Raw genomic sequence first — 12,792 nt, 5'->3', positions numbered from 1 at the left:
AGTGAGAGAGAGAATGAGAAAGAAAGAGAGAGAGAGAGAGGGTTGACACCTATACCTTCAGGGCTCACACTGTTGGTATGTTGCTGAGGCTGCTCAGAGGAGCCGTTCACATTGGTTGCAGAAGAGTGATGTGCTGGAATCTGTAAACAGGCAAAGATAGAATGAGTTATGTTTAAAAACATTCAAAATACGGAGATATCATTAAGTACCACAGATTTTTAATTTCACGGTGATCTCATTAGTATTGGCAGTATTTAATGTTTTGGCAGACACACAAACGTACAATTTCTGTGCATTGAAAGCATCTATAACATAAACACTTTTACGTATGTACTTTAGAGACATTTTTACCCATCCTCTGACAACTGGTCGGAACTGAAATTCCCAGAACCTTTGCAAGGTTACCACTGGAGGGGAATGAGTTCAATACTCTGAAACAAATTTATCAGCTAAAGATATAGAAACTTTGTCTTAATTGTTCATTTATTTATAAATGAAATCCAGATGGGACAAATAAAAGTAAAGTCATTTGCACCCTTTGCACCCTTGATTTTAACTATCAGCAAACCTTGACAAGTATGAAAAAAGTTAAACAAATATTTGTCAGATATTGTCAAGTATGTGCATTAACTGCATTAAATAAATGTGATGCCTTTAAAACTATTTCATAAGTCTATTTTTTCATAAATACAATTAACCTATTAATTCCATTAAAAGGATAATTCACCCAAAAATGATTATTTACTCACCCTCACAAAATCCCAGGTGTGAATGACTTTCTTTCTTCACCAGAACACATTTGAAGAAAATTTGAAAAATAGCTCAGCCCAGTAGGTCTTAAAATGCAAGTGGATGGTGATCAGATTTTTGAAGCTCCAAAAATCACAGACAGTCAGCATAAACGTCATCGATACGACTCCAATGGTTAAATTAGTGTCTTCTAAAGCGATACGATCACTTTTGGTGCAAAAAAAATATCAATATTTAAGTTACTTTTTAACTCTTAATCATCACTTCCGGTAAGCTTCACGAGAGGGTGGAGTTCAAGTGGTCTCTCGTGTGACGTATTCACGTTGCCATGATACAGAGGTAATCTCTTGTCTCCACTCGGTAGAGACATCCAGGATAAGCAAACAAACGCATCATTGTGAGTAAAGAAACAGATAAATACAGATGTAAACCAAAACCAACCAAGCTACTGTACAGTGTCCCTCCTACTCACTTGTAAACAGCGCTGCTCTTCCGGCTGTGACTCACGCGTGTCAGTACTCACATGTTTCAAATGCCAATGCGATTATGTCACACGCACGTACTGCTCCTGTCCGGAAGCATGATTAAGAGTTAATAAAGTACTCAGGGTTGGGGAGTAACGAAACACATGTAACAGGATTATGTATTTAAAATACAAAATATAAGTAACTGTATTTCACTACAGTTACAATTTAAATCATTGGTATTTAGAATACAGTTACATTCAAAAAGTATTTTGATTACTGAAGAGATTACTTTGCATTTTATTGTCATTCGTTTCATTTAATATTTAGTCCTTTCAGATGGAGAACATTTATACATATAAATGATGCGATCCAAAGTGCATTTGAACAGCGGTGAAACACTTTCTTAAGATATGTTACATTCATACGAGCAGACAGAGAAGTAAGTTTGAAGTAAGTCTGGAGCAGAAGAAATAGAAATAAACCTTGTGTAAGTTGTCAGCTTTACGCTAAGCTAAAATGCTATTTCTAGCCATTTTACATGCACGTTACTAGGCATGATCATATGTTTTTTATCAAGAAAATTCACGTTGGATCATAATTTCTGTTTTTCTAGTAAGACCTTTGATATTAGGGCAAAAATCGTATTCTTGATAATAATTTTTGTATTGTTTTCCTGTAAAAATATCTCAAAAATCCTTAAAAGAAGATCAATTTGTTTTATCTTGTTTTAGAAACAACACTGCATAAGATATTTAGGTTTTTCAGAGAATGTATTTTTAACATGTGTATTTTGTCCTACTGTACTGGCAGAGTTTTTATAGTCAAAACAAGTGAAAAAATCTACCAGTGCTAAAGAAGTAATCCAAAGTATTTAGAATACATTACTGGACTTGAGTAATCTAATGGAATACATTACAAATTACATTTTACTGCATGTATTCTGTAATCTGTAGTGGAATACATTTCAAAAGTAACCCTCCCAACCCTGAAAGTACTTAAATATTTATCTTTTTCACACCAAAAGCTATCGTGTCACTTTAGAAGACATTAATTTAACAGCTGGAGTCGTATGGTTGACGTTTATGCTGACTGTCTGTGATTTTTGGAGCTTCAAATATCTGATTACCATCCACTTGCATTTTAAGACCTACTGAGCTAAGATATTTTTGTAATTTTCTTCAAATGTGTTCTACTGAAGAAAGAAAGTCATACACACCTGGGATATCATGAGGTGATTATATAATGTGAGCATTTAAATTTTTGGGTGAACTATCCCTTTAATTCAATATTCTATGAACCTCAAAGGATTCATAAATGATTATATGTTTATAAATTTGTTGATCTGTGAAAGAGTTTACTTTTACATGCTGTCAATTCATTGATATTTTATGTTTCAGTGTCTATTCAAATGTGAAAATGCTACAAAAAACCTACAAATATTAATGAGATACATACAGTACTAAAATGAAAAGCATTGTGAACTGGTAATAGAAACTATGCAATTGCACTCAAACTCAAGAGAAAAAAAAAGCAATATTTTATCAACAACAAACTGCTTTCTTACATTTAGCATCATTCTTAGTGAAGTAAATGGTTGATGAAGAGACAAAAAGAGTTAAACTAAGAACACAACTGCCTGGCAGACAAACTGCGTGTAACTGACACAACAAGAAATGCACCTATTCTTCAAAGATTTGAAATGATCTGGTAATCTGTGCAGTTAAAAAGCCTACATGTTATCTTGATTCAGCAGCAAAATAAGAATTAAACTGATGTGACAGTGACATGTGAGAAAAGACTGAGACTTAGTAAGCCAATGGAGACAAATAATGGCAGCATTCTGGTTAAAGCTGTTTTGATAGAGGCTGGAGGATTCCTCTAGGTATACAGGTAACAGTTGGGTATTACAATGGTCTTCTAAAAGAATCAAGTACACCAATGCATAGCTGAATGAACTACAGCACTAGAATCATGATAAGTAACTTGTACTGTATATGTAAGATCCCAACTGAAAACATCAATACCTTGAGGCCACTGCAGCCAATTAAATGCTGCTATAGAAGGCAGAGTTTCATAATACCTGTACAGTCAGATGGACGGGGACTCCCATTCGCTTGTTGCAACTAAACTACAAGCAAGTGGGAAGATATTTATGTAACCACATCATTGGAACATTTGGTCTAAAATATGCTTGAAATCTCAGGAACAATGTGCAAAGAACCATCCTGACAGGCAGCTTTCCACCAAACCACTTATTTAGCTATATTTTCAGTGTAAGAGAAGAGATAATGGTTGACTACTATGAATAATTTGTTGAAGCCTGTTTCATTATGCACATTCACTGGCCTCTGAAAATAGTGATTTTCCTAACAGAACTGTTTGAGTGAGTGGCTGTGAATGCTGTCACATTGCTATTATTTGTTTGCATATAGAACTGGTAGTACGAGCATCATAAAATTTTAGAATCATACAAAGCCTACAGTATTATGTCCTTCTTATTTAGCTGATGTGAAGTTAAATTATCACATCTTACAAAACTGAACAATTGCAATTGTTCCCAAAGGAACTTTCAGATGTTTCTCCCCAAATTCCTAATAGGAAATAAATGACAAATATTGATGATAATGATGAGACAACTGATGACATACGAGAGTATAAAGTGTCCTGGTTACTTGCGTAACCTCCGTTCCCTGATGGAGGGAACGAGACCTTGTGTCGATGTAGTGACACTAGGGGTCACTCTTGGGAGCCCGAGACACCTCTGGTCTTTGATAAAAGGCCAATGAAAATTGGTGAGTGGTATTTGCATGCCACTCCCCCAGACATACGAGTATAAGAGGAGCTGGTATGCAACCACTCATTCAGGTTTTATGCTGAGGAGCTGAGACAAGGTCCGGCCATTTCAGTGGGTAGTTCAGCATTGTGGCAGGAGGGACACAACGTCTCGTTCCCTTCATCAGGGAACAGAGGTTAAGCAAGTAACCAGGATGTTCCTTATCTGTCACTCACTCGACATTGTGTCGATGTAGTGACACTAGGGGTCCCTATACAAAATGCCGCAACTGGCTGAACTGTGTTACATGAACTGGCGGTGTGTGATGGGCAGACAACTGTGTGCCTCGTAGCCAGAGCACCAGGCTGACACGTAACCTCCCCCAACATAGTTATGAGTGTCGAACGGCCCTTTGGAGACAAGTTGACTACCCAAAAGATAGAGACAGGCTAACCCAGTCGTGGCCTCTTTTCCCCTTCTTTTTTTCCACTCCCTAAAAAACAAGAGGGATTATCCGACTGGGCTGCCAGGTCTAGTTGGGGGGTGTCCCTCCCAAGGGGAGGACACCGTGGAGACCACACATCGCCCAAAGTGAGGGGGGGATATTTAAGTGGAAGAATACGTCACATGGTCTTGCCGACCATGTGGAGAAGTTTCATGGTAGATCCTACCCAAAGGGGGAGGAGTTACTACAAACATGGAGACTGTGGGAGAGGGGGCTCTGCCCAAGGAAGACGCAGTTTGCCAGCAGCGAAACGAATTAGCAAAAGATATACATCGCATGGGGTTACCTTACAGGGAACCGCCACATGCGGAACACCTACCCCAGAATAGGGCTCTTAGTAAGCACGTGTACTGGACCGGCAGCGAGTCTCTCCGAAAACTCGACTGCCACAGGGCTCGGAGGAAGTCAACCAGGGAACATAGTTTGTGAACACTACTGGGAATTAATGCCGCACGTCTTCAGCTCAGAGGAGGTGGAAGGCGCTATGTGCAAGCGATACACCCGGCTGGCTATCCCGGGCTTATCCGCTTGTATTGCGTGCCACTACCTGGGATGAAACCGGTTCCACCCGCAGGTTGTAGAACTTTGTAAAGGTGTTGGGTGTTGCCCAGATGGCTGCTATGCAAATGTCTGTTAGAGAGGCACCCCTGGCCAGGGCCCAGGAGGCCGCTACACCCCTGGTAGAATGGGCTCGTAGCCCTACCGGGGGTGGCATGTCCTGGGCGTGATATGCCATAGCTATGGCATCAATGAGCCAGTGGGCGATCCTCTGCTTGGAGACAACGCTTCCTTTCCACTGTGCACCAAAGCAGACAAAGAGCTGCTCAGAGATCCTAAAGCTATGCGTGCGATCCAAATAGATGCGTAAAGCACGCACCGGACACAGCAACGACAGGGCTGGGTCTGCCTCCTCCTGGGGCAGTGCTCGCAGGTTCACCACCTGGTCCCTAAAAGGGGTCCTGGGAACCTTGGGCACATAGCCCAATCAGAGTCTCAAGATCACATGAGAGTAGCCCAGACCGAACTCCAGGCATGTTTCGCTGACAGAGAACGCTTGCAAGTCTCCTACCCTCTTGATGGAAGTGAGCACATTCAGGAGGGCAGTCTTCAAGGAGAGTGCCTTAAGCTCAGCTGACTGCAAAGGCTCAAAGGGGGCTCTCTGTAGACCCTGAAGAACTACAGAGAGGTCCCATGAGGAAACGAGGCGTGGTCTGGAGGGGTTCAGCCTCCTGGCGCCTCTCAGGAACCTGATGATCAGGTCGTGCTTCCCTAAGGACTTACCGTCCACTGTGTCGTGGTGTGCTGCTATAGCAGCAACGTACACCTTCAAGGTGGAAGGGGACAGCCGTCCTTCCAACCTCTCCTGTACGAATGAAAGCACCGATCCGACTGTGCATCTCTGGGGGTCTTCCTGTCAGGAAGAACACCACTAAGCGAACAGACGCCACTTAAAGGCATACAGGCGCCTCGTAGAGGGGGCCCTAGCCTTAGTGATCACGTCTACCACCATAGGTGGTAGACCGCTTAGGTCTTCCATGTCCCATCCAAGGCCCAGACATGGAGATTCCGGAGGTCTGGTCACGGGTGCCAGATGGTGCCCCGTCCCTGAGAAAGAAGGTCCTTCCTCAGGGGAATTCACCGGGGGGGGCTGTCGCGAGGAGCGTGAGGTCCGAGAACCACGTCTCACCTTGTGTCATAAAATGAGAGCGCAGACCACCTTGGCGGTTAATATATGCTACCGTTGCCGTGTTGTCTGTCCGAACTAACACGTGCTTGCCCTGGATCAAGGCCGGAACCTCCGCAGGGTGAGCAGAATGCAGCTCGAGGCAGTTGATGTGCCAATGCAGCCACAGGCCCGTCCATAAGCCAGTGGCTGCGTGCCTTTGCAAACAGCGCCCCAGCCTGTTTTGGAGGCATATGTCATGACCACGACATGCCTGGAGACCTGCTCTAGGGGAACACCTGCCCGTAGAAACGAGAGGCTCGAGTCTGAAGCCAGTGCTGAAGCGGTCTTACATGCATCAATCTGAGCGGGGTGGCCACCGCTGAGGATGCCATATGCCCCAGGAGCCTCTGAAAGACTTTCAGTGGAACCGCTGTTTTCTGTTTGAATGCCTTCAAACAGGTCAGCACCGACTGTGCACGCTCGTTCATGAGGCGCACTATCAATGAGACTGAGTCCAACTCCAAACCGAGAAAAGAGATGCTCTGAACCGGGAGGAGCTTGCTCTTTTCCCAGTTGACCCAAAGCCCTAATCGGCTGAGGTGTGAGAGCACCAAGTCCCTGTGTGCACACAACATGTCCCGAGAGTGAGCTAGGATTAGCCAATCGTCGAGATAGTTGAGAATGCAAATGCCCACTTCCCTTAACGAGGCAAGAGCTGCCTCTGTGACCTTCGTGAAGATGCGAGGGTACAAGGACAGGCCGAAAGGGAGGACCTTGTACTGATACGCCTGACCCTTGAATGCAAACCGCGGTCTGTGTCGAGGAAGAATCGAGATTTGAAAGTACACGTCCTTCAGGTCTACCGCCGCGAACCAATCTCGATGCCGGACGCTCGCCAGAATGCGTTTTTGCATCAGCATCTTGAACGGGAGTCTGTGTAATGCCCGGTTCAGTACTCGCAGGTCCAAGATTGGCCGCAACCCACTGCCTTTTTTCGGTACGATGAAGTAGGGGCTGTAAAACCCCTTCCTCATCTCAGCCGAAGGGACAGGTTCTATCGCACCCTTCCGCAAGAGGGTGGCGATCTCCACGCGCAAGGTAACATCGTTTTTGTCCTTCACCAAGGTGAAGTGGATACCGCTGAACCTGGGCGGACGCCTGGCGAACTGAATCGCGTAATCGAGTCGGACAGTCCGGACCAGCCATCATGATGGATTGGAAAGTGCAAGCCACGCATCCAAGTTCCGTGCGAGGGGGACCAAAGGGACAACGTCATCGGACGTACCGGCAGGTGGGGCCTCACGGCGGGGTGGAGCCCAAGGTGCCACACCATGTCGTGGCCATGCTGAGTCTAGGGACATCGAAGCACTTACCTGGCTCCTTGTGACCACCCCCGGAACAGCCTGGGACTGGGGAGGAAGAGGCCTGTCCTCGCAACCCGTGGAGACTGTCACATCGGGGGCGGATGTGTGCCACAGCTGGGCACGTAGGGGCGGGGAGACCGCCGCTGGAGCACCAATCCTGCAAGGGAAAAAAGGTGGACGGTGGTCGTGATGATGACCGTGCACACCGGGTATGTGACCCAGGGAAGGAGGAAACCACTCTTTTGTTGGGTACCGCATCCTCTTGGGCATGCGGCAAAATCAAATGAAAAGGCAACAAAAGATTCTCCACCCGGCCCTCCACCAGGGGATGGAGTGGTCTTACTACCAGCTCCAGTGCAGTTGGTTTCTTCGACCCTGGGTCGCCTTTCTCAGGGGCGCTTTGACGACCTTCATGAGTTCTTGGTGGCCAGCCAAGAACCCACGGTCTGGTCGCGGGTGCCAGAACCCAGCCAGATTCAGGATATGCCAGATAGCCTCCGTCTTCTGCTTCACCGTCGAGAACTGCTGGGCAAAGTCCTCGACGGTGTCGCCGAACAGGCCAGCCTGGGAGATGGGGGCAGCAAGGAACCGTGTCTTGTTGGCCTCACCCATCTCGACCAAGCCAAAGGTGGCGGTTGAGGTTGAGCCAAAGGTGGCGCTCCTGGACCACTAATGTGGACATCGTCCGCCCGAGAGACCGTGCCGTGATCTTCGTCACTCAGAGAGTGAGGTCGGTAGCCGAGCGCAGTTCCTGTATCAGATCTGGGGTGGAACTACCCTTGTACAGTTCTTTTAGCACCTTGGCATGGTGGACCTGCAGGAGAGCCATGGCGTGCAGGGCAGAGGCGGCTTGTCCAGCAGCGCTGTAGGCGCTGAAATCGAGACCGGTCAGTAAAAGGTGCCTCCCACGATTTTGTCAGCTCCTCGTGCACTTCCGGGAAGAAAGGCACTGGAGCAGGGCGCGGCTGCTGGCCTAAAACCTGTAGGTAGAAAGACTGAGGCGGGGAGCTGCTGGGGTGGCTTACGAAAGCAAGCCGCGACCGCAACGTTGCCATGGTCATGTTCTCGCAGTGGGAACATGAACCATCCACAAATGCTGCCTTCATGTGGGTCATGCCCAGACACGAAAGACAACGATCGTGACTGTCTGAAGTTGAGAGGTAACGACCGCAACCAGGAAAAACACACAATCGGAAAGGCATCTTTAAAAAGACACGTCTTTAAAAAGACGTTCTGTGTGTGTACTCTCTTTTTTTCTGCTGAAGCGCCCAGGGGCATTCTCTGCAGTGCACCAGTGCAGAGGAGGGAGAAGCCACTGAAATGCGCCGTCAGATCCAGCAGAGGTAAATGAATAGTCGTGAGAATTCAGCTGAGTGAGCATGACTGTTCGGCTCCGAAGAGAAAATCTGAAAGAGTGGTTGCATACCAGCTCCATTTATACCCGCATGTCCAGGGGAGTGGCATGCAAATACCACTCGCCAATTTTCATTGGCCTTTTATCAAAGACCAGAGGTGTCTCGGGCTCCCAAGAGTGACCCCTAGTGTCACTACATCGACACAACATCGAGTGAGTGACAGGTAGGGAACTATAAAATGAATGTGGATAGCACTGCTCAGAATTTTTCTCTTCATTCTTTTTATTTTAGGATTTAGATGAGAAATGTTTATGTTCATATCGACATCTCTGACTTTTGATTGCAGAATTTGGTATCTTGGCATATCTGACCACAATTAGTGACATTGTTTAGACTCTACAAAACACACAAGATTACTAATGTGTTTTTCTCAGGAGAAATACCTGAAAAGCAGAAGTCAGAAGACTTGGAGCGAAAGTCTCCATTTGCTCTCCATTTAATCTAATTTCTGTCAATGCACGAGAAACAACTGAGTCATTAAAGAGATCTCATTTGGGATTTGTATTTCCTATGGGTTGACTCTGTGAGGGAAAGTAGGTACTCTTCGTGTTGTTTCTCCTTGTGGTTTGTTGAAAACATTTGAAGACGGCATCCCTGAGATACAACAAGAGGCTTACAGTGGCTTTCTGACCGGCAGGTCAGTTAAGGAGATTAACACCAGGAGTTCTCGAGGCAATGATTGAACTTGACTTTGACCCTTGCTTTAACTACAGAGTGCTCCAAGATCTTGGCATCAGTGGCTCGATTTATAATGTATAAATACAGCAAGTGTGATTAGCTGTTTCAGAGTGTATTTTCCTTTTCAAATTTGGATAAAGAGGTCTATGTCTATATAAGATGATGTAGACACAACTATATTGATACTAAATTACTACTATTCTGACTGTACTCTTAAATGCTTTATGCATTTGGCCCATGTGTTGTGAAGTAATTAGGCATGCCCCAAAGCACTGTTTGATTGAGACATTTTAGGCTATCCAGCTAAATTCTTCAGATCTCTCTTTATCACAGCACTCAAGATTGAGAGTGTTATGATGCTGTCATCCACGAGTCAGCATCCAGATGCCTGATCTTATTTTTGACTTGATATTGAATAATCTTTTCTAAAACTAGGGATGTTTTGCCAGTAAACTGATTAGTGGTACAGACGAAGCTTGTTGCCATGCCAACGTGTTTACCTTGATGTTACGCATGCTGTGAGGGCTGGTCGGGGAGGAGTTGGAGGATTTGCCGGATTTGGGGGTAGTAATTTGGTTGTTGGGTACTCCATTTACTGAACAGAGAGACACAAAGAGAGAGAGAGAAAAAACTAAAACATTAAACATTACTTCTTATGCTCCTTACCTTCTGTTTCATGTATAAGACCTCAGAAACAGTGCTGAACATATTTAAGCTGTTTGATAAGGCATTTTGAATATATCAGATGATATTAACTGCCCTCTCCAAAACTTTAAAGATGCAGTAAGATTTAAAGATGCACTAAGTAATGTTTTATTGGCTCTTATTTGTCTTCCTAAACAATCGACAGTGATCTTTGACTTTATACTGACACCTGTGACCTGTTTTCTGTTACCAGTGTCATTGTAGAAATACCCTATTCACAGGAATTTTTGCCACCCATGATTAATGTATTACAATTAATTAATTATTCTTATTCTTAACTCTTGTTTAACTAATTCAAACATACCATGGTTTGCCAAAACTAAAAAAAAATATTTACTTTCTGTGTAAAAAAAAAATTTTGGTGGGAAAAAAATTCTTACAGTACTATGTGCACCTTTAAGCTTCCATAAACCTCACCTAATATATATATATATTTTCAATTAATCTAAAGAGTCTCTAAAATTGTAAATAAATATTATAAATACACACTTTTCTCCAACATGACCACACAGAAAATCGTCATGTTGCTTCAGAAATTTCATGTACCCTGAAATCAACCCCATTCAACGGAATTACTGACAAGCCCCATCCCCAATCAGACTCAGTCAATTCAAATGTGAGCACATTTCCCACTAGTGCTACTGATGACACATTGCACATGCAACCTTCAAGACACAGGTTCTAGCCCCGTGAGAACCAGGAAGTAATTATGTTCACATAAACAATGGTGTGCGCAATTTGGAGGTAGCATTTTTGATTAAAATTACACTTTCACTTCATTGACTGTTAGGTTTAGGGTTGGGGTAAGTGTGTATGGTTCATACATTTCTAATTCCTGTTGACTGCTGTCACTTAAATTAACAGAACCCCCTCTGATCTGGGCCCAATGAGTAGGTTATGCCATAGAGAAGCTTAATGGGCCCTTCTCATTGTCACAGGGCCTGGGACAATTTCCCCGGTTGTCCCCTCTCATGATGATGGCCCTGTCCCTAACACAACTGAACATAACCACCACACAGTGGTTGTGTGTGCAGCAAGATCAGCTGTAACCTTGTGCCAGAATAAGTCCATTAACACAGAGACACAACAAGGCTTTACATGCACCACTCCCTTGAGTTCAAATCTATAATGCTACAAAAGTTGTACAAAGATAAATGTGAGAAGGCTATTTAAATCCAGTACAATCCAACAAATAATCATTTCGTGGTTAATTTATCATATTGTACCAGTAACAGCAACAGCAATAAAGGTTTCTGGACTGCATCTGTTATGCATCAGACTCCATAGGGGGTGCAGCTTCATAGAAAAGCTGCTCTTGGTGTTTCCTGCAGGGTGCTTTAATGGTGGCATGAGCAGATTTCTCTCCAGGCATGTGACAGAGGCCTTATAGTTCAGGGGCACAGGAATTTAGGGAGTATGTATACTGCATAAGCCAGTCTAAGCAGAAAGCAGATGAGGATGCCTGAATTTAGCATACACATCCAATTGGTATGTCTGCTTGGATTAGAGTGTGTGGATGCCAGGGTTTGGGACAGTGGCCAGTGAGAGAGTTTTAAATAGCTCTCTGGACTAGCTGACGGATTTGAAAGGCCATGGAGGAGAGCTATTAGCATGATTGAATGCTGCACGGAAGGGCAAGAGGTCACATACAGCTCATTCCACAGATGAATGTCCTTTAGGTCAATTCAACATCAAGCTAGAAAATTCCTCTGAAGAAGCATTAGAATTTGATAGGATGCCCGATTCTCTTATTAGATATCTGGACAATTATCTTTCAGATCTAGTGATATTGCGCAATTTAACAACAACTAGCACTGTAACTTCTATTGTAACTTAATAATGTAGTGGACAATGGATATGATTAAAGGGTTCGTATCAGCACATAAACATATGACAGCCACCATTTTCAAACAACGTCTATTCAGTATTCATCCACTTGACAGGGGCATTGTTACCTATTTCATATGTGAAGAAGTTAACTTGTCATAACAGAGGCCATTTACATGTAGAAGTCTTAAAAGTACAGTAGCAAAAACAGCCCATGTAATTCAAAGGGGTCAAAGAAAGGGTGGGAAATTGTTCTGTAAAACTAAAGAATGGCTGCTTTTTGGTGCAAGAAAACTGTCTGCCATTGGTTGAGGAAATAGATAGTTCCAGCCCAAACTCTCACCTTTGACTGAGACAATGTTGCTACTGTGTGTTGGGCTGGTTGAGATGCTCAAACAATCAGAACAATGTTCTGGTAGCGCCACATTGCTTGCACTTTTCAGGAGAATTGACCTATTTACATACTTTTAATTGTCTCTGCATATTAAGCTAAAAAGATTTATCCAATGACCCATTTTTAAGAAAGTGGTATTACCAAAGAAACTTACTTGGTGATTTGACTGGAGACTGACTGCTTGTAGAGAAATGCCCTGCAGTTCTTCTCACTGTAGAGCAGATTAGAGGGAGAGAAAAAAAACAAAA

At 44.0% G+C, this 12,792-nt stretch overlaps 1 protein-coding gene across 9 annotated transcripts in view; it reads right to left on the bottom strand.

The window, feature by feature from the left end:
• Positions 1–12,792, bottom strand: part of LOC127445464 (serine/threonine-protein kinase DCLK2-like) — a 75,504-nt gene that overhangs the window by 21,681 nt on the left and 41,031 nt on the right. For 5 of the 9 annotated variants that reach the window (XR_007897990.1, XR_007897991.1, XM_051705561.1 and 2 more), the window contains exons 5-8: positions 12,699–12,755; positions 10,119–10,213; positions 3,298–3,345; positions 56–140 (exon numbers count right to left, since the gene is read on the bottom strand). Coding sequence is in view for 7 of the 9 variants with exons in the window: in XM_051705561.1 (XP_051561521.1) it covers positions 56–140; positions 3,298–3,345; positions 10,119–10,213; positions 12,699–12,755 (285 nt within the window). In the remaining 2 variants the exon portion in view is untranslated. The remainder of the gene's footprint in view (positions 1–55; positions 141–3,297; positions 3,346–10,118; positions 10,214–12,698; positions 12,756–12,792) is intronic. The other 4 variants (XM_051705564.1, XM_051705567.1, XM_051705565.1 and 1 more) reach the window with 1 other exon arrangement.

Source organism: Myxocyprinus asiaticus, chromosome 8 (genome assembly GCF_019703515.2).
Source record: "Myxocyprinus asiaticus isolate MX2 ecotype Aquarium Trade chromosome 8, UBuf_Myxa_2, whole genome shotgun sequence".
Taxonomy (NCBI): domain Eukaryota; kingdom Metazoa; phylum Chordata; class Actinopteri; order Cypriniformes; family Catostomidae; genus Myxocyprinus; species Myxocyprinus asiaticus.
Note: the sequence above shows the minus strand (reverse complement) of the source record. Positions and strands in the feature narration are given on the sequence as shown.